At 39.7% G+C, this 23164-nt stretch overlaps 2 protein-coding genes across 2 annotated transcripts in view; both read right to left on the bottom strand.

The window, feature by feature from the left end:
- LOC146676476 (protein NLRC3-like) overlaps window positions 1-23164 on the bottom strand; it is a 455324-nt gene that overhangs the window by 386685 nt on the left and 45475 nt on the right. The window lies entirely within an intron of this gene.
- LOC146676477 (uncharacterized) lies at window positions 9935-21631 on the bottom strand. The gene is made up of 4 exons (XM_085400822.1): window positions 19958-21631; window positions 16857-17333; window positions 12947-14232; window positions 9935-11230 (listed from the first exon to the last, which is right to left on the bottom strand). Exons 1-4 carry the CDS (start codon window positions 20328-20330, stop codon window positions 9935-9937), a joined length of 3432 nt encoding a protein of 1143 aa, XP_085256948.1. The 5' UTR covers window positions 20331-21631.

The following is a 23164-nucleotide window of genomic DNA, read 5'->3' as shown; positions in this document are numbered from 1 at the left end:
TAAACTAACCTGAAACCATTAAATAACCAACCAGCCTGTGCGAGCGATCTGTGTCAGCTGATCCCTGCAACCGTGCACTGAAGTTTTAGATCAAATAAACTAAGCTGAAACCATTAAATAACCAACCAGGCTGTGCCAGAGATCTGTGTCAGCTGATCCCTGCGAACGTGTACTGAAGTTTTAGATCAAAATAAACTAAGCTGAAACCACTAAATAACTAACCAGCCTGTGCCAGCGATCTGTGTCAGCTGATCCCTGCAACCGTGCACTGAAGTTTTAGAGAAAATAAACTAAGCTGAAACCATTAAATAACTAACCAGCCTGTGCCAGCGATCTGTGTCAGCTGATCCCTGCAACCGTGCACTGAAGTTTTAGATAAACTAAGCTGAAACCATTAAATAACTGACCAGCCTGTGCCAGCGATCTGTTTCAGCTGATCCCTGCGAACGTGGACTGAAGTCTTAGATCAAAATAAACTAAGCTGAAACCACAAAATAACTAACCAGCCTGTGCCAGCGATTTGTGTCAGCTGATCCCTGCAACCGTGCACTGAAGTTTTAGATAAACTTGGCTGAAACCATTAAATAACTAACCAGCCTGTGCCAGGGATCTTTGTCAGCTGATCCCTGCAACCGTGCACTGAAGTTTTAGATAAACTAAGCTGAAACCATTAAATAACTAACCAGCGATCTGTGTCAGCTGATCCCTGCAACCGTGCACTGAAGTTTTGGAGAAAATAAACTAAGCTGAAACCATTAAATAACTAACCAGCGATCTGTGTCAGCGGATCCCTGCGACCGTGCACTGAAGTTTAAGATAAAATAAACTAAGTTGAAACCATTAAATAACTAACCAGCCTGTGCAAGGGATCTGTGCCAGCGATCTGTTTCAGCTGATCTTTGCGAACGTGCACTGAAGTCTTAGATCAAATAAACTAACATGAAACCATTAAATAACCAACCAGCCTGTGCGAGCGATCTGTGTCAGCTGATCCCTGCAACCGTGCACTGAAGTTTTAGATCAAATAAACTAAGCTGAAACCATTAAATAACCAACCAGGCTGTGCCAGAGATCTGTGTCAGCTGATCCCTGCAACCATGCACTGAAGTTTTAGATCAAATAAACTAAGCTGAAACCACTAAATAACTAACCAGCCTGTGCCAGCGATCTGTTTCAGCTGATCCCTGCAACCGTGCACTGAAGTTTTAGATCAAATAAACTAAGCTGAAACCATTAAATAACCAACCAGGCTGTGCCAGAGATCTGTGTCAGCTGATCCCTGCAACCATGCACTGAAGTTTTAGATCAAATAAATTAAGCTGAAACCACTAAATAACTAACCAGCCTGTGCCAGCGATCTGTGTCAGCTGATCCCTGCAACCGTGCACTGAAGTTTTAGATCAAATAAACTAAGCTGAAACCACTAAATAACTAACCAGCCTGTGCCAGCGATCTGTTTCAGCTGATCCCTGCAACCGTTCACTGAATTTTTAGAGAAAATAAACTAAGTTGAAACCATTAAATAACTAACCAGTGTGTGTCAGGGATCTGTGTTAGCTGATCCCTGCAACCATGCACTGAAGTTTTAGATAAAATAAACCAAACCGAAACCATTAAATAACTAACCAGCCTGTGCCAGCGATCTGTGTCAGCTGATTCCTGCAACCGTGCACTGAAGTTTTAGATCAAATAAACTAAGTTAAAACCATTAAATAACTAGCCAGCCTGTGCCAGTGATCTGTTTCATCTGATCCCTGCAACCGTGCACTGAAGTTTTAGATCAAATAAACTAAGTTAAAACCATTAAATAACTAGCCAGCCTGTGCCAGAGATCTGTGTCAGCTGATCTTTGCAACCATGCACTGAAGTCTTAGATCAAATAAACTAACCTGAAACCATTTAAATAACTAACCAGCGATCTGTGTCAGCTGATCCCTGCAAGCGTGCACTGAAGTTTTAGATCAAATAAACTAAGCTGAAACCATTAAATAACTAACCAGCCTGTGCCAGCGATCTGTGTCAGCGGATCCCTGCAATCGTGCACTGAAGTTTTAGATCAAATAAACTAAGTTAAAACCATTAAATAACTAGCCAGCCTGTGCCAGTGATCTGTTTCATCTGATCCCTGCAACCGTGCACTGAAGTTTTAGATAAACTAAGCTGAAACCATTAAATAACTAACCAGCCTGTGCCAGCGATCTGTGTCAGCTGATCCCTGCAACCGTGCACTGAAGTTTTAGATAAACTAAGCTGAAAGTATTAAATAACTAACCAGCCTGTGCCAGCGATCTTTGTCAGCTGATCCTTGCAAACGTGCACTGAAGTTTTAGATAAAATTAACTAAGTTGAAACCATTAAATAACTAACCAGCGTGTGTCAGGGATCTGTGTTAGTTGATCCCTGCGACTGTGCACTGAAGTTTTAGATAAAATAAACTAAGTTGAAACCATTAAATAACTAACCAGCCTGTGCCAGCGATCTGTGTCAACTGATCCCTGCAACCGTGCACTGAATTTTTAGAGAAAATAAACTAAGTTGAAACCATTAAATAACTAACCAGCCTGTGCCAGGGATCTGTGTCAGCTGATCCCTGCAACCGTGCACTGAAGTTTTAGATCAAATAAACTAAGATGAAACCACTAAATAACTAACCAGCCTGTGCCAGCGCTCTGTGTCAACTGATCCCTGCAACCGTGCACTGAATTTTTAGAGAAAATAAACTAAGTTGAAACCATTAAATAACTAACCAGCCTGTGCCAGCGATCTGTGTCAGCGGATCCCTGCGACCGTGCACTGAAGTTTTAGATCAAATAAACTAAGTTGAAACCATTAAATAACTAACCAGCCTGTGCAAGGGATCTGTGTCAGCTGATCCCTGCAACCGTGCACTGAAGTTTTAGATAAAATAAACTAAGTTGAAACCATTAAATAACTAACCAGCCTGTGCAAGGGATCTGTGTCAGCTGATCCCTGCAACCGTGCACTGAAGTTTTAGATAAAATAAACTAAGCTGAAACCATTAAATAACTAACCAGCCTGTGCCAGCGATCTGTGTCAGCTGATCCCTGCAACCGTGCACTGAAGTTTTAGATCAAATAAACTAAGTTGAAACCATTAAATAACTAACCAGCCTGTGCCAGCGATCTGTGTCAGCTGATCCCTGCAACCGTGCACTGAAGTTTTAGATAAACTAAGCTGAAACCATTAAATAACTAACCAGCCTGTGCCAGCGATCTGTTTCAGCTGATCCCTGCGAACGTGGACTGAAGTCTTAGATCAAAATAAACTAAGCTGAAACCACAAAATAACTAACCAGCTTGTGCCAGCGATCTGTGTCAGCTGATCCCTGCAACCGTGCACTGAAGTTTTAGATAAAATAAACTAAGCTGAAACCATTAAATAACTAACCAGCCTGTGCCAGCGATCTGTGTCAGCTGATCCCTGCGAACGTGGACTGAAGTTTTAGATAAAATAAACTAAGTTGAAACCATTAAATAACTAACCAGCCTGTGCAAGGGATCTGTGCCAGCGATCTGTGTCAGCTGATCCCTGCGAACGTGGACTGAAGTTTTAGATAAAATAAACTAAGTTGAAACCATTAAATAACTAACCAGCCTGTGCCAGGGATCTGTGTCAGCTGATCCCTGCGAACGTGGACTGAAGTTTTAGATAAAATAAACTAAGTTGAAACCATTAAATAACTAACCAGCCTGTGCAAGGGATCTGTGCCAGCGATCTGTGTCAGCTGATCCCTGCGAACGTGGACTGAAGTCTTAGATCAAATAAACTAAGCTGAAACCATTAAATAACTAACCAGCCTGTGCCAGCGATCTGTGTCAGCGGATCCCTGCGACCGTGCACTGAAGTTTTAGATCAAATAAACTAAGTTGAAACCATTAAATAACTAACCAGCCTGTGCAAGGGATCTGTGTCAGCTGATCCCTGCAACCGTGCACTGAAGTTTTAGATAAACTTGGCTGAAACCATTAAATAACTAACCAGCCTGTGCCAGGGATCTGTGTCAGCTGATCCCTGCAACCGTGCACTGAAGTTTTAGATAAACTAAGCTGAAACCATTAAATAACTAACCAGCGATCTGCGTCAGCTGATCCCTGCGACCGTGCACTGAAGTTTTAGATAAAATAAACTAAGCTGAAACCATTAAATAACTAACCAGCGATCTGTGTCAGCTGATCCCTGCAACCGTGCACTGAAGTTTTAGATAAACTAAGCTGAAACCATTAAATAACTAACCAGTCTGTACCAGCGATTCTGTGTCAGCTGATCCCTGCAACCGTGCACTGAAGTTTTAGATTAAATAAACCAAACCTAAACCATTAAATAACTAACCAGCCTGTGCCAGCGATCTGTGTCAGCTGATCCCTGCAACCGTGCACTGAAGTTTTAGATTAAATAAACCAAACCTAAACCATTAAATAACTAACCAGCCTGTGCCAGCTATCTTTGTCATCTGATCCCTGCAACCGTGCACTGAAGTTTTAGATAAAATAAACCAAACCGAAACCATTAAATAACTAACCAGCCTGTGCCAGGGATCTGTGTCAGCTGATCCCTGCAACCGTGCACTGAAGTTTTAGATCAAATAAACTAAGTTAAAACCATTAAATAACTAACCAGCCTGTGCCAGGGATCTGTTTCATCTGATCCCTGCAACCGTGCACTGAAGTTTTAGATAAACTAAGCTGAAACCATTTAATAACTAGCCAACCTGTGCCAGGGATCTGTGTCAGCTGATCCCTGCAACCGTGCACTGAAGTTTTAGATAAACTAAGCTGAAACCATTAAATAACTAGCCAGCCTGTGCCGGCGATCTGTTTCATCTGATCCCTGCAACCGTGCACTGAAGTTTTAGATAAAATAAGCTGAAACCATTAAATAACTAGCCAGCCTGTGCCAGCGATCTGTGTCAGCTGATCCCTGCAACCGTGCACTGAAGTTTTAGATAAAATAAACCAAACCGAAACCATTAAATAACTAACCAGCCTGTGCCAGCGATCTGTGTCAGCTGATTCCTGCAAACGTGCACTGAAGTTTTAGATAAACTAAGCTGAAACCATTAAATAACTAACCAGCCTGTGCCAGCGATCTGTTTCAGCTGATTCCTGCAACCGTGCACTGAAGTTTTAGATAAACTAAGCTGAAACCATTAAATAACTAACCAGCCTGTGCCAGCGATCTGTGTCAGCTGATCCCTGCAACCGTGCACTGAAGTTTTAGATAAAATAAACCAAACCGAAACCATTAAATAACTAACCAGCCTGTGCCAGCGATATGTTTCATCTGATCCCTGCAACCGTGCACTGAAGTTTTAGATAAACTAAGCTGAAACCATTAAATAACTAGCCAACCTGTGCCAGCGATCTGTGTCAGCTGATCCCTGCAACCGTGCACTGAAGTTTTAGATAAACTAAGCTGAAACCATTAAATAACTAACCAGTCTGTACCAGCGATCTGTGTCAGCTGATCCCTGCAACCGTGCACTGAAGTTTTAGATAAAATAAACTAAGTTGAAACCATTAAATAACTAACCAGCCTGTGCCAGGGATCTGTGTCAGCTGATCTTTGCGACCATGCACTGAAGTCTTAGATCAAATAAACTAACCTGAAACCATTTAAATAACTAACCAGCCTGTGCCAGAGATCTGTGTCAGCTGATCCCTGCGAACGTGGACTGAAGTTGTAGATCAAATAAACTAAGCTGAAACCACTAAATAACTAACCAGCCTGTACCAGCGATCTGTGTCAGCTGATCCCTGCAACCGTGCACTGAAGTTTTAGAGAAAATAAACTAAGTTGAAACCATTAAATAACTAACCAGCCTGTGCCATGGATCTGTGTCAGCTGATCTTTGCGACCATGCACTGAAGTCTTAGATCAAATAAACTAACCTGAAACCATTTAAATAACTAACCAGCCTGTGACAGCGATCTGTGTCAGCTGATCCCTGCAAGCGTGTACTGAAGTTTTAGATCAAATAAACTAAGCTGAAACCATTAAATAACTAACCAGCCTGTACCAGCGATCTGTTTCAGCTGATCCCTGCAATCGTGCACTGAAGTTTTAGATAAACTAAGCTGAAACCATTAAATAACTAACCAGCCTGTGCCAGCGATCTGTGTCAGCTGATCCCTGCAACCGTGCACTGAAGTTTTAGATAAAATAAACCAAACCGAAACCATTAAATAACTAACCAGCCTGTGCCAGCGATCTGTGTCAGCTGATTCCTGCAACCGTGCACTGAAGTTTTAGATAAACTAAGCTGAAACCATTAAATAACTAGCCAGCCTCTGCCAGGGATCTGTGTCAGCTGATCCCTGCAACCGTGCACTGAAGTTTTAAATAAACTAAGCTGAAACCATTAAATAACTAGCCAGCCTGTGCCAGCGATATGTTTCATCTGATCCCTGCAACCGTGCACTGAAGTTTTAGATAAACTAAGCTGAAACCATTAAATAACTAACCAGCCTGTGCCAGCGATCTGTGTCAGCTGATCCCTGCAACCGTGCACTGAAGTTTTAGATAAAATAAACCAAACCGAAACCATTAAATAACTAACCAGCCTGTGCCAGCGATCTGTGTCAGCTGGTCCCTGCAACCGTGCACTGAAGTTTTAGATAAACTAAGTTGAAACCATTAAATAACTAACCAGCCTGTGCCAACGATCTGTGTCAGCTGATCCCTGCAACCGTGCACTGAAGTTTTAGATAAACTAAGCTGAAACCATTAAATAACTAACCAGCCTGTGCCAGCGATCTGTTTCAGCTGATTCCTGCAACCGTGCACTGAAGTTTTTTATGATAAACTAAGTTGAAACCATTTAAATAACTAACCAGCCTGTGACAGCGATCTGTGTCAGCTGATCCCTGCAACCGTGCACTGAAGTTTTAGATCAAATAAACTAAGCTGAAACCATTAAATAACTAACCAGGCTGTGCCAGAGATCTGTGTCAGCTGATCCCTGCAACCGTGCACTGAAGTTTTAGATCAAATAAACTAAGCTGAAACCATTAAATAACTAACCAGGCTGTGCCAGCGATCTCTGTCAGCTAATCCCTGCAACTGTGCACTTACGTCTTAGTTCAAATAAACTAAGCTGAAACCATTAAATAACCAACCAGGCTGTGCCAGAGATCTGTGTCAGCTGATCCCTGCGAACGTGGACTGAAGTTGTAGATCAAATAAACAAAGCTGAAACCATTAAATAACTAACCAGCCTGTGCCAGCGATCTGTGTCAGCTGATCACTGCGACCGTGCACTGAAGTTTTAGATCAAATAAACTAAGCTGAAACCACTAAATAACTAACCAGCCTGTGCCAGCGATCTGTGTCAGCTGATCCCTGCAACCGTGCACTGAAGTTTTAGAGAAAATAAACTAAGTTGAAACCATTAAATAACTAGCCAGCCTGTGCCAGCGATCTGTTTCATCTGATCCCTGCAACCGTGCACTGAAGTTTTAGATCAAATAAACTAAGTTGAAACCATTAAATAACTAACCAGCCTGTGCCAACGATCTGTGTCAGCTGATCCCTGCAACCGTGCACTGAAGTTTTAGATAAACTAAGCTGAAACAATTAAATAACTAACCAGCCTGTGCCAGCGATCTGTGTCAGCTGATCCCTGCGACCGTGCACTGAAGTTTTAGATAAAATAAACTAAGCTGAAACCATTAAATAACTAACCAGCGATCTGTGTCAGCTGATCCCTGCGACCATGCACTGAAGTTTTAGATAAAATAAACTAAGCTGAAACCATTAAATAACTAACCAGCGATCTGTGTCAGCGGATCCCTGTGACCGTGCACTGAAGTTTTAGATCAAATAAACTAAGCTGAAACCATTAAATAACCAACCAGGCTGTGCCACAGATCTGTGTCAGCTGATCTTTGCGAACATGCACTGAAGTCTTAGATCAAATAAACTAACCTGAAACCATTAAATAACCAACCAGCCTGTGCGAGCGATCTGTGTCAGCTGATCCCTGCAACCGTGCACTGAAGTTTTAGATCAAATAAACTAAGCTGAAACCATTAAATAACCAACCAGGCTGTGCCACAGATCTGTGTCAGCTGATCCCTGCGAACGTGTACTGAAGTTTTAGATCAAAATAAACTAAGCTGAAACCACTAAATAACTAACCAGCCTGTGCCAGCGATCTGTGTCAGCTGATCCCTGCAACCGTGCACTGAATTTTTAGAGAAAATAAACTAAGCTGAAACCATTAAATAACCAACCAGGCTGTGCCAGCGATCTGGGTCAGCTGATCCTTGCGAACGTGGACTGAAGTTGTAGATCAAATAAACTAAGTTGAAACCATTAAATAACTAACCAGTGTGTGTCAGGGATCTGTGTTAGCTGATCCCTGCAACTGTGCACTGAAGTTTTACAGAAAATAAAGTAAGCTGAAACAATTAAATAACTAACCAGCCTGTGCCAGGGATCTGTGTCAGCTGATCTTTGCGACCATGCACTGAAGTTTTAGATAAAATAAACTAAGCTGAAACCATTAAATAACTAACCAGCCTGTGACAGCGATCTGTTTCAGCTGATCCCTGCAACCGTGCACTGAAGTTTTAGAGAAAATAAACTAAGTTGAAATCATTAAATAACTAACCAGCGTGTGTCAGGGATCTGTGTCAGCTGATCTAACTAACCAGCTAACTAAACCAACTAAACCATCCTACTTTTTATAAAAGGGAACATTATTTAAAGAATATGTATTTAATTAAAAAACTCTGTATTCATCTAAAGGGTATAACAAGAAGGGTGAGCTTCCTGCTCCAAAATGAAATGACCAAAATAAATGTATTTCTCTGCAATTACAAACTCTGTGTAAACAGTCTTGGTGTCAAAATAAAGCTAACGCTGGTGAGATGTCATCAGAGCTGTAAATATTACTGCAGATGTTACTATGTCAAAGTTACTGTGACTCAAACATAGAAAAATGTCTTTTTCATTTCCCTCACCTAATTTTTCAAAGTATTTTATAGCATATAACACCTTTGAAAATATGCTTTGGTTCCCATTTAACTCCAGAACATCATAAATCAAAATATGGATATTACCTGTCCACAGATTCATGGTGACGTAACTGCTCTTTTAACTGTTTGGCGTCTTTGCTTTGTTTGGTGTTTGTAGAAATGGTTTACATGAGCTTTTAGCTGAGACTCAGAGGTTTCTGTGGACACTACTCATGTCAGCACTTATATTTCTGACCTCGTGTTATAATCGATTAAACGCGATCTCCTCCCTTTTGCCCCCATTTTTGATGGTGTGGGTACAAATGATCAGGCATGACATTCTCATAATAAATCAGATAAGATACTGCAAATAGTTAATCCTGCATTTGTGTGATTGAAAAGTGTGTGCAATGACACTGTTTTAAAGATTTAGCCTAAATCATTTTGGCGTGAATGAGCCTAAACATGATGACCGGACTAGTGACACCATATCACCTGTGACACACACACACGCACGTATGACTTTGCCAGTTTCAGCTGAAACAATTTCAGTGTTTCAAACCATGTTCCAGAGTTTTTAGGTCACCGTTCATGAGGTTTCAAGAAGAAAATGAAAGACAGATCTGAATGTTTGAAAGTGTTTTGGAAAAACTCTGTAAAGATTAGATGAACAATACTCAAAGGATAAATTCAACTGTTTTATTTTGTTAGATAAGTTGAAAAAAAAGTTAAACAAGCAAGTAAATAACGAAACAAGGTTAAATGAGGTAAGAGCAAAAAGTTAACAAGCAAATAAAGAAACAAGGTTAAATGAAGTAAGAGCAAAAAGTTAACAAGTAAATAAAGAAACAAGGCAGAGGAGAGAAACCCCAACAATCCCCTCTGAGCAAGCACTAGGCGACAGTGGGGAGGAAAAACTGCCTTTAAACGGGCAGAAACCTCCGGCAGAACCAGGCTCAGGAGGGGGCAGTCAACTGCCGGGACTGGTTGGGGGGGTGAACAGAGGTGGAGCAAGACGAGGCTACATCAGTTGAAGAAGCAGTATTGTCCCTCTTCCGGAAAAAGCTGAAGAATCTTTTCTTCTTTTTCATGGACTTTTCCACGAGCCCCTTTTTCTCCAGGATGAGGGTTCTCAACTCATGGATGGTTTCGGTGTTTTGCTCCTCAAGTTTCTTGCATGTTTGTTCCACCTGTTCTAATGTTGCTCGTGTTTCTTCAAGCTGTTCTTTGAGCTCTTTGGATGTTGCCTCCTGTGTCAGCTTTGCCTTCTGCAGGTCTGCATTTCTCATTTGATCTTCTTTGTGCAGGCCTTCTAGCTGCTCATTTCTTTTCTGGGTGTCGCGGAGCGTACACTGCAGGTCTTCATGCATTTTGTCTTGCTTTTGCTTTTGCGCCTGCATTTCTGTGTTTTCCCGCTTCGAGTTGTTGAATTCCAACAATATCCCCTTAATGAGCTCTGAGTTGTTTTTGGCCATTTGATCGATCCTTTTTTGCATCTGTGAGCATCGTTTTTCCAGAGTTTCCTTTTCTCCCTGCAGCTCACTTGTTTTGACCTTCAGTTCATTACAGAATCCTTGCAACTTTTGATTTTTACTCTCAAAGTCCTTGATAGTGCACTTTTCTTCTGACAGTCTTTCTTGCTGTTGCTCCTTCTCTTGAAGAAGGTCTTTATTTTTTTCTTCAGCTTCATCAAGCTTTCTTTGGAGCAGGTGATTCTGTTGGTCCATGTATTGGAGATCCCACTCTAGCTTATCAATCGTGGCTTTCCTGCCTTGAAGCTGCTCGGACATTTCTTTCACTTCAGCGCTCTTTTGCTTGTTTTCTTTGATGAGGAATACAATCTGCTCTCTGGCTTGAGCAAACTTGATCCCCCAGCCCTCATTAATAATGTTGATGTCGGGCTGGCGCTGTAGTGTTTCTTCCAGGTGTTTGTTTTGTGCTTCCATTTGTAAGCACTTCTTCTCCAGGTGAACTTTTTCTTTTTCAAGTTGTTGAATTTTGTTCTGGAGATGGTTGTTTTCACTCCTACTCTCCTGTAATGCCCTTTGGGTGGATAAGAGGCCATTTGGAGAAGTTGGCCGGCCACGCAAGGAAGGAGAGGCGGCGTAATCGTTTTGTCTCGGTTGCCGTAATCTTGGATACATGCTGGCGTTTGTATCCGATGACTCTGAGAGGTTTCCGAATGTTTCTGTAGTGAACGTTTGAAAGCTGCGAACACGAAGGCTGCGAAGTAACGAACTAAAAATTGCTGTTTGTCACCCCTATTTAAGGAAAAACTTCCTTGTGACATCATCACTCCTAAGCCAATCAGGTTGTCACATGACATTCTGGAATGTGGAATGGGGATATATATATATTTTTTAAACAGTTTTCAAATTTAACTTAATATTTAAGTGTTTCTTACTTGACCTGCTTAGTCGATTAAAAAGTTAATTGCCACGAACACCCCTAATGTTATATAACAGACCACAGAAAAAAGACAGCTTTTTTCTGCGTGACAGAGCTATAATAAATGTTTTGTTTTTTTAATGATCCTACTTTTTATAAAAGGGAACATTATTTAAAGAATATGTATTTAATTAAAAAACTCTGTATTCATCTAAAGGGTATAACAAGAAGGGTGAGCTTCCTGCTCCAAAATGAAATGACCAAAATAAATGTATTTCTCTGCAATTACAAACTCTGTGTAAACAGTCTTGGTGTCAAAATAAAGCTAACGCTGGTGAGATGTCATCAGAGCTGTAAATATTACTGCAGATGTTACTATGTCAAAGTTACTGTGACTCAAACATAGAAAAATGTCTTTTTCATTTCCCTCACCTAATTTTTCAAAGTATTTTATAGCATATAACACCTTTGAAAATATGCTTTGGTTCCCATTTAACTCCAGAACATCATAAATCAAAATATGGATATTACCTGTCCACAGATTCATGGTGACGTAACTGCTCTTTTAACTGTTTGGTGTCTTTGCTTTGTTTGGTGTTTGTAGAAATGGTTTACATGAGCTTTTAGCTGAGACTCAGAGGTTTCTGTGGACACTACTCATGTCAGCACTTATATTTCTGACCTCGTGTTATAATCAATTAAACGCGATCTCCTCCCTTTTGCCCCCATTTTTGATGGTGTGGGTACAAATGATCAGGCATGACATTCTCATAATAAATCAGATAAGATACTGCAAATAGTTAATCCTGCATTTGTGTGATTGAAAAGTGTGTGCAATGACACTGTTTTAAAGATTTAGCCTAAATCATTTTGGCGTGAATGAGCCTAAACATGATGACCGGACTAGTGACACCATATCACCTGTGACACACACACACGCACGTATGACTTTGCCAGTTTCAGCTGAAACAATTTCAGTGTTTCAAACCATGTTCCAGAGTTTTTAGGTCACCGTTCATGAGGTTTCAAGAAGAAAATGAAAGACAGATCTGAATGTTTGAAAGTGTTTTGGAAAAACTCTGTAAAGATTAGATGAACAATACTCAAAGGATAAATTCAACTGTTTTATTTTGTTAGATAAGTTGAAAAAAAAGTTAAACAAGCAAGTAAATAACGAAACAAGGTTAAATGAGGTAAGAACAAAAAGTTAACAAGTAAATAAAGAAACAAGGTTAAATGAAGTAAGAGCAAAAAGTTAACAAGTAAATAAAGAAACAAGGTTAAATGAGGTAAGAACAAAAAGTTAACAAGCAAATAAAGAAACAAGGTTAAATGAGGTAAGAACAAAAAGTTAACAAGCAAATAAAGAAACAAGGTTAAATGAGGTAAGAACAAAAAGTTAACAAGCAAATAAAGAAACAAGGTTAAATGAAGTAAGAGCAAAAAGTTAACAAGTAAATAAAGAAACAAGGCAGAGGAGAGAAACCCCAACAATCCCCTCTGAGCAAGCACTAGGCGACAGTGGGGAGGAAAAACTGCCTTTAAACGGGCAGAAACCTCCGGCAGAACCAGGCTCAGGAGGGGGCAGTCAACTGCCGGGACTGGTTGGGGGGGTGAACAGAGGTGGAGCAAGACGAGGCTACATCAGTTGAAGAAGCAGTATTGTCCCTCTTCCGGAAAAAGCTGAAGAATCTTTTCTTCTTTTTCATGGACTTTTCCACGAGCCCCTTTTTCTCCAGGATGAGGGTTCTCAACTCATGGATGGTTTCGGTGTTTTGCTCCTCAAGTTTCTTGCATGTTTGTTCCACCTGTTCTAATGTTGCTCGTGTTTCTTCAAGCTGTTCTTTGAGCTCTTTGGATGTTGCCTCCTGTGTCAGCTTTGCCTTCTGCAGGTCTGCATTTCTCACTTGATCTTCTTTGTGCAGGCCTTCTAGCTGCTCATTTCTTTTCTGGGTGTCGCGGAGCGTACACTGCAGGTCTTCATGCATTTTGTCTTGCTTTTGCTTTTGCGCCTGCATTTCTGTGTTTTCCCGCTTCAAGTTGTTGAATTCCAACAATATCCCCTTAATGAGCTCTGAGTTGTTTTTGGCCATTTGATCGATCCTTTTCTGCATCTGTGAGCATCGTTTTTCCAGAGTTTCCTTTTCTCCCTGCAGCTCACTTGTTTTGACCTTCAGTTCATTACAGAATCCTTGCAACTTTTGATTTTTACTCTCAAAGTCCTTGATAGTGCACTTTTCTTCTGACAGTCTTTCTTGCTGTTGCTCCTTCTCTTGAAGAAGGTCTTTATTTTTTTCTTCAGCTTCATCAAGCTTTCTTTGGAGCAGGTGATTCTGTTGGTCCATGTATTGGAGATCCCACTCTAGCTTATCAATCGTGGCTTTCCTGCCTTGAAGCTGCTCGGACATTTCTTTCACTTCAGCGCTCTTTTGCTTGTTTTCTTTGATGAGGAATACAATCTGCTCTCTGGCTTGAGCAAACTTGATCCCCCAGCCCTCATTAATAATGTTGATGTCGGGCTGGCGCTGTAGTGTTTCTTCCAGGTGTTTGTTTTGTGCTTCCATTTGTAAGCACTTCTTCTCCAGGTGAACTTTTTCTTTTTCAAGTTGTTGAATTTTGTTCTGGAGATGGTTGTTTTCACTCCTACTCTCCTGTAATGCCCTTTGGGTGGATAAGAGGCCATTTGGAGAAGTTGGCCGGCCACGCAAGGAAGGAGAGGCGGCGTAATCGTTTTGTCTCGGTTGCCGTAATCTTGGATACATGCTGGCGTTTGTATCCGATGACTCTGAGAGGTTTCCGAATGTTTCTGTAGTGAACGTTTGAAAGCTGCGAACACGAAGGCTGCGAAGTAACGAACTAAAAATTGCTGTTTGTCACCCCTATTTAAGGAAAAACTTCCTTGTGACATCATCACTCCTAAGCCAATCAGGTTGTCACATGACATTCTGGAATGTGGAATGGGGATATATATTTTTTTTTAAACAGTTTTCAAATTTAACTTAATATTTAAGTGTTTCTTACTTGACCTGCTTAGTCGATTAAAAAGTTAATTGCCACGAACACCCCTAATGTTATATAACAGACCACAGAAAAAAGACAGCTTTTTTCTGCGTGACAGAGCTATAATAAATGTTTTGTTTTTTTAATGATCCTACTTTTTATAAAAGGGAACATTATTTAAAGAATATGTATTTAATTAAAAAACTCTGTATTCATCTAAAGGGTATAACAAGAAGGGTGAGCTTCCTGCTCCAAAATGAAATGACCAAAATAAATGTATTTCTCTGCAATTACAAACTCTGTGTAAACAGTCTTGGTGTCAAAATAAAGCTAACGCTGGTGAGATGTCATCAGAGCTGTAAATATTACTGCAGATGTTACTATGTCAAAGTTACTGTGACTCAAACATAGAAAAATGTCTTTTTCATTTCCCTCACCTAATTTTTCAAAGTATTTTATAGCATATAACACCTTTGAAAATATGCTTTGGTTCCCATTTAACTCCAGAACATCATAAATCAAAATATGGATATTACCTGTCCACAGATTCATGGTGACGTAACTGCTCTTTTAACTGTTTGGTGTCTTTGCTTTGTTTGGTGTTTGTAGAAATGGTTTACATGAGCTTTTAGCTGAGACTCAGAGGTTTCTGTGGACACTACTCATGTCAGCACTTATATTTCTGACCTCGTGTTATAATCGATTAAACGCGATCTCCTCCCTTTTGCCCCCATTTTTGATGGTGTGGGTACAAATGATCAGGCATGACATTCTCATAATAAATCAGATAAGATACTGCAAATAGTTAATCCTGCATTTGTGTGATTGAAAAGTGTGTGCAATGACACTGTTTTAAAGATTTAGCCTAAATCATTTTGGCGTGAATGAGCCTAAACATGATGACCGGACTAGTGACACCATATCACCTGTGACACACACACACGCACGTATGACTTTGCCAGTTTCAGCTGAAACAATTTCAGTGTTTCAAACCATGTTCCAGAGTTTTTAGGTCACCGTTCATGAGGTTTCAAGAAGAAAATGAAAGACAGATCTGAATGTTTGAAAGTGTTTTGGAAAAACTCTGTAAAGATTAGATGAACAATACTCAAAGGATAAATTCAACTGTTTTATTTTGTTAGATAAGTTGAAAAAAAAGTTAAACAAGCAAGTAAATAACGAAACAAGGTTAAATGAGGTAAGAACAAAAAGTTAACAAGTAAATAAAGAAACATGGTTAAATGAAGTAAGAGCAAAAAGTTAACAAGTAAATAAAGAAACAAGGTTAAATGAAGTAAGAACAAAAAGTTAACAAGTAAATAAAGAAACAAGGTTAAATGAGGTAAGAACAAAAAGTTAACAAGTAAATAAAGAAACAAGGTTAAATGAAGTAAGAGCAAAAAGTTAACAAGCAAATAAAGAAACAAGGTTAAATGAGGTAAGAACAAAAAGTTAACAAGCAAATAAAGAAACAAGGTTAAATGAGGTAAGAGCAAAAAGTTAACAAGTAAATAAAGAAACAAGGTTAAATGAGGTAAGAGCAAAAAGTTAACAAGTAAATAAAGAAACAAGGCAGAGGAGAGAAACCCCAACAATCCCCTCTGAGCAAGCACTAGGCGACAGTGGGGAGGAAAAACTGCCTTTAAACGGGCAGAAACCTCCGGCAGAACCAGGCTCAGGAGGGGGCAGTCAACTGCCGGGACTGGTTGGGGGGGTGAACAGAGGTGGAGCAAGACGAGGCTACATCAGTTGAAGAAGCAGTATTGTCCCTCTTCCGGAAAAAGCTGAAGAATCTTTTCTTCTTTTTCATGGACTTTTCCACGAGCCCCTTTTTCTCCAGGATGAGGGTTCTCAACTCATGGATGGTTTCGGTGTTTTGCTCCTCAAGTTTCTTGCATGTTTGTTCCACCTGTTCTAATGTTGCTCGTGTTTCTTCAAGCTGTTCTTTGAGCTCTTTGGATGTTGCCTCCTGTGTCAGCTTTGCCTTCTGCAGGTCTGCATTTCTCATTTGATCTTCTTTGTGCAGGCCTTCTAGCTGCTCATTTCTTTTCTGGGTGTCGCGGAGCGTACACTGCAGGTCTTCATGCATTTTGTCTTGCTTTTGCTTTTGCGCCTGCATTTCTGTGTTTTCCCGCTTCAAGTTGTTGAATTCCAACAATATCCCCTTAATGAGCTCTGAGTTGTTTTTGGCCATTTGATCGATCCTTTTCTGCATCTGTGAGCATCGTTTTTCCAGAGTTTCCTTTTCTCCCTGCAGCTCACTTGTTTTGACCTTCAGTTCATTACAGAATCCTTGCAACTTTTGATTTTTACTCTCAAAGTCCTTGATAGTGCACTTTTCTTCTGACAGTCTTTCTTGCTGTTGCTCCTTCTCTTGAAGAAGGTCTTTATTTTTTTCTTCAGCTTCATCAAGCTTTCTTTGGAGCAGGTGATTCTGTTGGTCCATGTATTGGAGATCCCACTCTAGTTTATCAATCGTGGCTTTCCTGCCTTGAAGCTGCTCGGACATTTCTTTCACTTCAGCGCTCTTTTGCTTGTTTTCTTTGATGAGGAATACAATCTGCTCTCTGGCTTGAGCAAACTTGATCCCCCAGCCCTCATTAATAATGTTGATGTCGGGCTGGCGCTGTAGTGTTTCTTCCAGGTGTTTGTTTTGTGCTTCCATTTGTAAGCACTTCTTCTCCAGGTGAACTTTTTCTTTTTCAAGTTGTTGAATTTTGTTCTGGAGATGGTTGTTTTCACTCCTACTCTCCTGTAATGCCCTTTGGGTGGATAAGAGGCCATTTGGAGAAGTTGGCCGGCCACGCAAGGAAGGAGAGGCGGCGTAATCGTTTTGTCTCGGTTGCCGTAATCTTGGATACATGCTGGCGTTTGTATCCGATGACTCTGAGAGGTTTCCGAATGTTTCTGTAGTGAACGTTTGAAAGCTGCGAACACGAAGGCTGCGAAGTAACGAACTAAAAATTGCTGTTTGTCACCCCTATTTAAGGAAAAACTTCCTTGTGACATCATCACTCCTAAGCCAATCAGGTTGTCACATGACATTCTGGAATGTGGAATGGGGATATATATTTTTTTTTAAACAGTTTTCAAATTTAACTTAATATTTAAGTGTTTCTTACTTGACCTGCTTAGTCGATTAAAAAGTTAATTGCCACGAACACCCCTAATGTTATATAACAGACCACAGAAAAAAGACAGCTTTTTTCTGCGTGACAGAGCTATAATAAATGTTTTGTTTTTTTAATGATCCTACTTTTTATAAAAGGGAACATTATTTAAAGAATATGTATTTAATTAAAAAACTCTGTATTCATCTAAAGGGTATAACAAGAAGGGTGAGCTTCCTGCTCCAAAATGAAATGACCAAAATAAATGTATTTCTCTGCAATTACAAACTCTGTGTAAACAGTCTTGGTGTCAAAATAAAGCTAACGCTGGTGAGATGTCATCAGAGCTGTAAATATTACTGCAGATGTTACTATGTCAAAGTTACTGTGACTCAAACATAGAAAAATGTCTTTTTCATTTCCCTCACCTAATTTTTCAAAGTATTTTATAGCATATAACACCTTTGAAAATATGCTTTGGTTCCCATTTAACTCCAGAACATCATAAATCAAAATATGGATATTACCTGTCCACAGATTCATGGTGACGTAACTGCTCTTTTAACTGTTTGGTGTCTTTGCTTTGTTTGGTGTTTGTAGAAATGGTTTACATGAGCTTTTAGCTGAGACTCAGAGGTTTCTGTGGACACTACTCATGTCAGCACTTATATTTCTGACCTCGTGTTATAATCGATTAAACGCGATCTCCTCCCTTTTGCCCCCATTTTTGATGGTGTGGGTACAAATGATCAGGCATGACATTCTCATAATAAATCAGATAAGATACTGCAAATAGTTAATCCTGCATTTGTGTGATTGAAAAGTGTGTGCAATGACACTGTTTTAAAGATTTAGCCTAAATCATTTTGGCGTGAATGAGCCTAAACATGATGACCGGACTAGTGACACCATATCACCTGTGACACACACACACGCACGTATGACTTTGCCAGTTTCAGCTGAAACAATTTCAGTGTTTCAAACCATGTTCCAGAGTTTTTAGGTCACCGTTCATGAGGTTTCAAGAAGAAAATGAAAGACAGATCTGAATGTTTGAAAGTGTTTTGGAAAAACTCTGTAAAGATTAGATGAACAATACTCAAAGGATAAATTCAACTGTTTTATTTTGTTAGATAAGTTGAAAAAAAAGTTAAACAAGCAAGTAAATAACGAAACAAGGTTAAATGAGGTAAGAACAAAAAGTTAACAAGTAAATAAAGAAACATGGTTAAATGAAGTAAGAGCAAAAAGTTAACAAGTAAATAAAGAAACAAGGTTAAATGAAGTAAGAACAAAAAGTTAACAAGTAAATAAAGAAACAAGGTTAAATGAGGTAAGAACAAAAAGTTAACAAGTAAATAAAGAAACAAGGTTAAATGAGGTAAGAACAAAAAGTTAACAAGCAAATAAAGAAACAAGGTTAAATGAGGTAAGAACAAAAAGTTAACAAGTAAATAAAGAAACAAGGTTAAATGAGGTAAGAACAAAAAGTTAACAAGCAAATAAAGAAACAAGGTTAAATGAGGTAAGAGCAAAAAGTTAACAAGTAAATAAAGAAACAAGGCAGAGGAGAGAAACCCCAACAATCCCCTCTGAGCAAGCACTAGGCGACAGTGGGGAGGAAAAACTGCCTTTAAACGGGCAGAAACCTCCGGCAGAACCAGGCTCAGGAGGGGGCAGTCAACTGCCGGGACTGGTTGGGGGGGTGAACAGAGGTGGAGCAAGACGAGGCTACATCAGTTGAAGAAGCAGTATTGTCCCTCTTCCGGAAAAAGCTGAAGAATCTTTTCTTCTTTTTCATGGACTTTTCCACGAGCCCCTTTTTCTCCAGGATGAGGGTTCTCAACTCATGGATGGTTTCGGTGTTTTGCTCCTCAAGTTTCTTGCATGTTTGTTCCACCTGTTCTAATGTTGCTCGTGTTTCTTCAAGCTGTTCTTTGAGCTCTTTGGATGTTGCCTCCTGTGTCAGCTTTGCCTTCTGCAGGTCTGCATTTCTCATTTGATCTTCTTTGTGCAGGCCTTCTAGCTGCTCATTTCTTTTCTGGGTGTCGCGGAGCGTACACTGCAGGTCTTCATGCATTTTGTCTTGCTTTTGCTTTTGCGCCTGCATTTCTGTGTTTTCCCGCTTCAAGTTGTTGAATTCCAACAATATCCCCTTAATGAGCTCTGAGTTGTTTTTGGCCATTTGATCGATCCTTTTCTGCATCTGTGAGCATCGTTTTTCCAGAGTTTCCTTTTCTCCCTGCAGCTCACTTGTTTTGACCTTCAGTTCATTACAGAATCCTTGCAACTTTTGATTTTTACTCTCAAAGTCCTTGATAGTGCACTTTTCTTCTGACAGTCTTTCTTGCTGTTGCTCCTTCTCTTGAAGAAGGTCTTTATTTTTTTCTTCAGCTTCATCAAGCTTTCTTTGGAGCAGGTGATTCTGTTGGTCCATGTATTGGAGATCCCACTCTAGTTTATCAATCGTGGCTTTCCTGCCTTGAAGCTGCTCGGACATTTCTTTCACTTCAGCGCTCTTTTGCTTGTTTTCTTTGATGAGGAATACAATCTGCTCTCTGGCTTGAGCAAACTTGATCCCCCAGCCCTCATTAATAATGTTGATGTCGGGCTGGCGCTGTAGTGTTTCTTCCAGGTGTTTGTTTTGTGCTTCCATTTGTAAGCACTTCTTCTCCAGGTGAACTTTTTCTTTTTCAAGTTGTTGAATTTTGTTCTGGAGATGGTTGTTTTCACTCCTACTCTCCTGTAATGCCCTTTGGGTGGATAAGAGGCCATTTGGAGAAGTTGGCCGGCCACGCAAGGAAGGAGAGGCGGCGTAATCGTTTTGTCTCGGTTGCCGTAATCTTGGATACATGCTGGCGTTTGTATCCGATGACTCTGAGAGGTTTCCGAATGTTTCTGTAGTGAACGTTTGAAAGCTGCGAACACGAAGGCTGCGAAGTAACGAACTAAAAATTGCTGTTTGTCACCCCTATTTAAGGAAAAACTTCCTTGTGACATCATCACTCCTAAGCCAATCAGGTTGTCACATGACATTCTGGAATGTGGAATGGGGATATATATTTTTTTTTAAACAGTTTTCAAATTTAACTTAATATTTAAGTGTTTCTTACTTGACCTGCTTAGTCGATTAAAAAGTTAATTGCCACGAACACCCCTAATGTTATATAACAGACCACAGAAAAAAGACAGCTTTTTTCTGCGTGACAGAGCTATAATAAATGTTTTGTTTTTTTAATGATCCTACTTTTTATAAAAGGGAACATTATTTAAAGAATATGTATTTAATTAAAAAACTCTGTATTCATCTAAAGGGTATAACAAGAAGGGTGAGCTTCCTGCTCCAAAATGAAATGACCAAAATAAATGTATTTCTCTGCAATTACAAACTCTGTGTAAACAGTCTTGGTGTCAAAATAAAGCTAACGCTGGTGAGATGTCATCAGAGCTGTAAATATTACTGCAGATGTTACTATGTCAAAGTTACTGTGACTCAAACATAGAAAAATGTCTTTTTCATTTCCCTCACCTAATTTTTCAAAGTATTTTATAGCATATAACACCTTTGAAAATATGCTTTGGTTCCCATTTAACTCCAGAACATCATAAATCAAAATATGGATATTACCTGTCCACAGATTCATGGTGACGTAACTGCTCTTTTAACTGTTTGGTGTCTTTGCTTTGTTTGGTGTTTGTAGAAATGGTTTACATGAGCTTTTAGCTGAGACTCAGAGGTTTCTGTGGACACTACTCATGTCAGCACTTATATTTCTGACCTCGTGTTATAATCGATTAAACGCGATCTCCTCCCTTTTGCCCCCATTTTTGATGGTGTGGGTACAAATGATCAGGCATGACATTCTCATAATAAATCAGATAAGATACTGCAAATAGTTAATCCTGCATTTGTGTGATTGAAAAGTGTGTGCAATGACACTGTTTTAAAGATTTAGCCTAAATCATTTTGGCGTGAATGAGCCTAAACATGATGACCGGACTAGTGACACCATATCACCTGTGACACACACACACGCACGTATGACTTTGCCAGTTTCAGCTGAAACAATTTCAGTGTTTCAAACCATGTTCCAGAGTTTTTAGGTCACCGTTCATGAGGTTTCAAGAAGAAAATGAAAGACAGATCTGAATGTTTGAAAGTGTTTTGGAAAAACTCTGTAAAGATTAGATGAACAATACTCAAAGGATAAATTCAACTGTTTTATTTTGTTAGATAAGTTGAAAAAAAAATTAAACAAGCAAGTAAATAACGAAACAAGGTTAAATGAGGTAAGAACAAAAAGTTAACAAGCAAATAAAGAAACAAGGTTAAATGAAGTAAGAGCAAAAAGTTAACAAGTAAATAAAGAAACAAGGTTAAATGAAGTAAGAACAAAAAGTTAACAAGTAAATAAAGAAACAAGGTTAAATGAGGTAAGAACAAAAAGTTAACAAGCAAATAAAGAAACAAGGTTAAATGAAGTAAGAGCAAAAAGTTAACAAGTAAATAACGAAACAAGGTTAAATGAGGTAAGAACAAAAAGTTAACAAGCAAATAAAGAAACAAGGTTAAATGAAGTAAGAACAAAAAGTTAACAAGTAAATAAAGAAACAAGGTTAAATGAAGTAAGAGCAAAAAGTTAACAAGTAAATAAAGAAACAAGGTTAAATGAGGTAAGAACAAAAAGTTAACAAGCAAATAAAGAAACAAGGTTAAATGAAGTAAGAACAAAAAGTTAACAAGCAAATAAAGAAACAAGGTTAAATGAAGTAAGAGCAAAAAGTTAACAAGTAAATAACGAAACAATGTTAAATGAGGTAAGAGCAAAAAGTTAACAAGTAAATAAAGAAACAAGGCAGAGGAGAGAAACCCCAACAATCCCCTCTGAGCAAGCACTAGGCGACAGTGGGGAGGAAAAACTGCCTTTAAACGGGCAGAAACCTCCGGCAGAACCAGGCTCAGGAGGGGGCAGTCAACTGCCGGGACTGGTTGGGGGGGTGAACAGAGGTGGAGCAAGACGAGGCTACATCAGTTGAAGAAGCAGTATTGTCCCTCTTCCGGAAAAAGCTGAAGAATCTTTTCTTCTTTTTCATGGACTTTTCCACGAGCCCCTTTTTCTCCAGGATGAGGGTTCTCAACTCATGGATGGTTTCGGTGTTTTGCTCCTCAAGTTTCTTGCATGTTTGTTCCACCTGTTCTAATGTTGCTCGTGTTTCTTCAAGCTGTTCTTTGAGCTCTTTGGATGTTGCCTCCTGTGTCAGCTTTGCCTTCTGCAGGTCTGCATTTCTCACTTGATCTTCTTTGTGCAGGCCTTCTAGCTGCTCATTTCTTTTCTGGGTGTCGCGGAGCGTACACTGCAGGTCTTCATGCATTTTGTCTTGCTTTTGCTTTTGCGCCTGCATTTCTGTGTTTTCGCGCTTCAAGTTGTTGAATTCCAACAATATCCCCTTAATGAGCTCTGAGTTGTTTTTGGCCATTTGATCGATCCTTTTTTGCATCTGTGAGCATCGTTTTTCCAGAGTTTCCTTTTCTCCCTGCAGCTCACTTGTTTTGACCTTCAGTTCATTACAGAATCCTTGCAACTTTTGATTTTTACTCTCAAAGTCCTTGATAGTGCACTTTTCTTCTGACAGTCTTTCTTGCTGTTGCTCCTTCTCTTGAAGAAGGTCTTTATTTTTTTCTTCAGC

The sequence above is a fragment of the Rhamphochromis longiceps genome, linkage group LG3, assembly GCF_057381845.1.
Source record: "Rhamphochromis longiceps isolate RC_006_pf linkage group LG3, R_longiceps_female_GT1.1, whole genome shotgun sequence".
NCBI lineage: Eukaryota > Metazoa > Chordata > Actinopteri > Cichliformes > Cichlidae > Rhamphochromis > Rhamphochromis longiceps.
This window is presented reverse-complemented; position numbering and strand designations above follow the sequence as displayed.

Bases quoted from the DNA above. Each gene is read 5' to 3' on its own strand.
- LOC146676477 (XM_085400822.1), bottom strand. From the start codon at position 20,330: ATGTATCCAAGATTACGGCAACCGAGACAAAACGATTACGCCGCCTCT. The intron at 14,233-16,856 runs GCAGGAAAGCCA...GGTGACAAACAG, and splicing joins AATGTCCGAGCAGCTTCAAG to CAATTTTTAGTTCGTTACTT. The intron at 11,231-12,946 runs TCCTGAGCCTGG...TAGGGGTGACAA, and splicing joins CCCGGCAGTTGACTGCCCCC to ACAGCAATTTTTAGTTCGTT.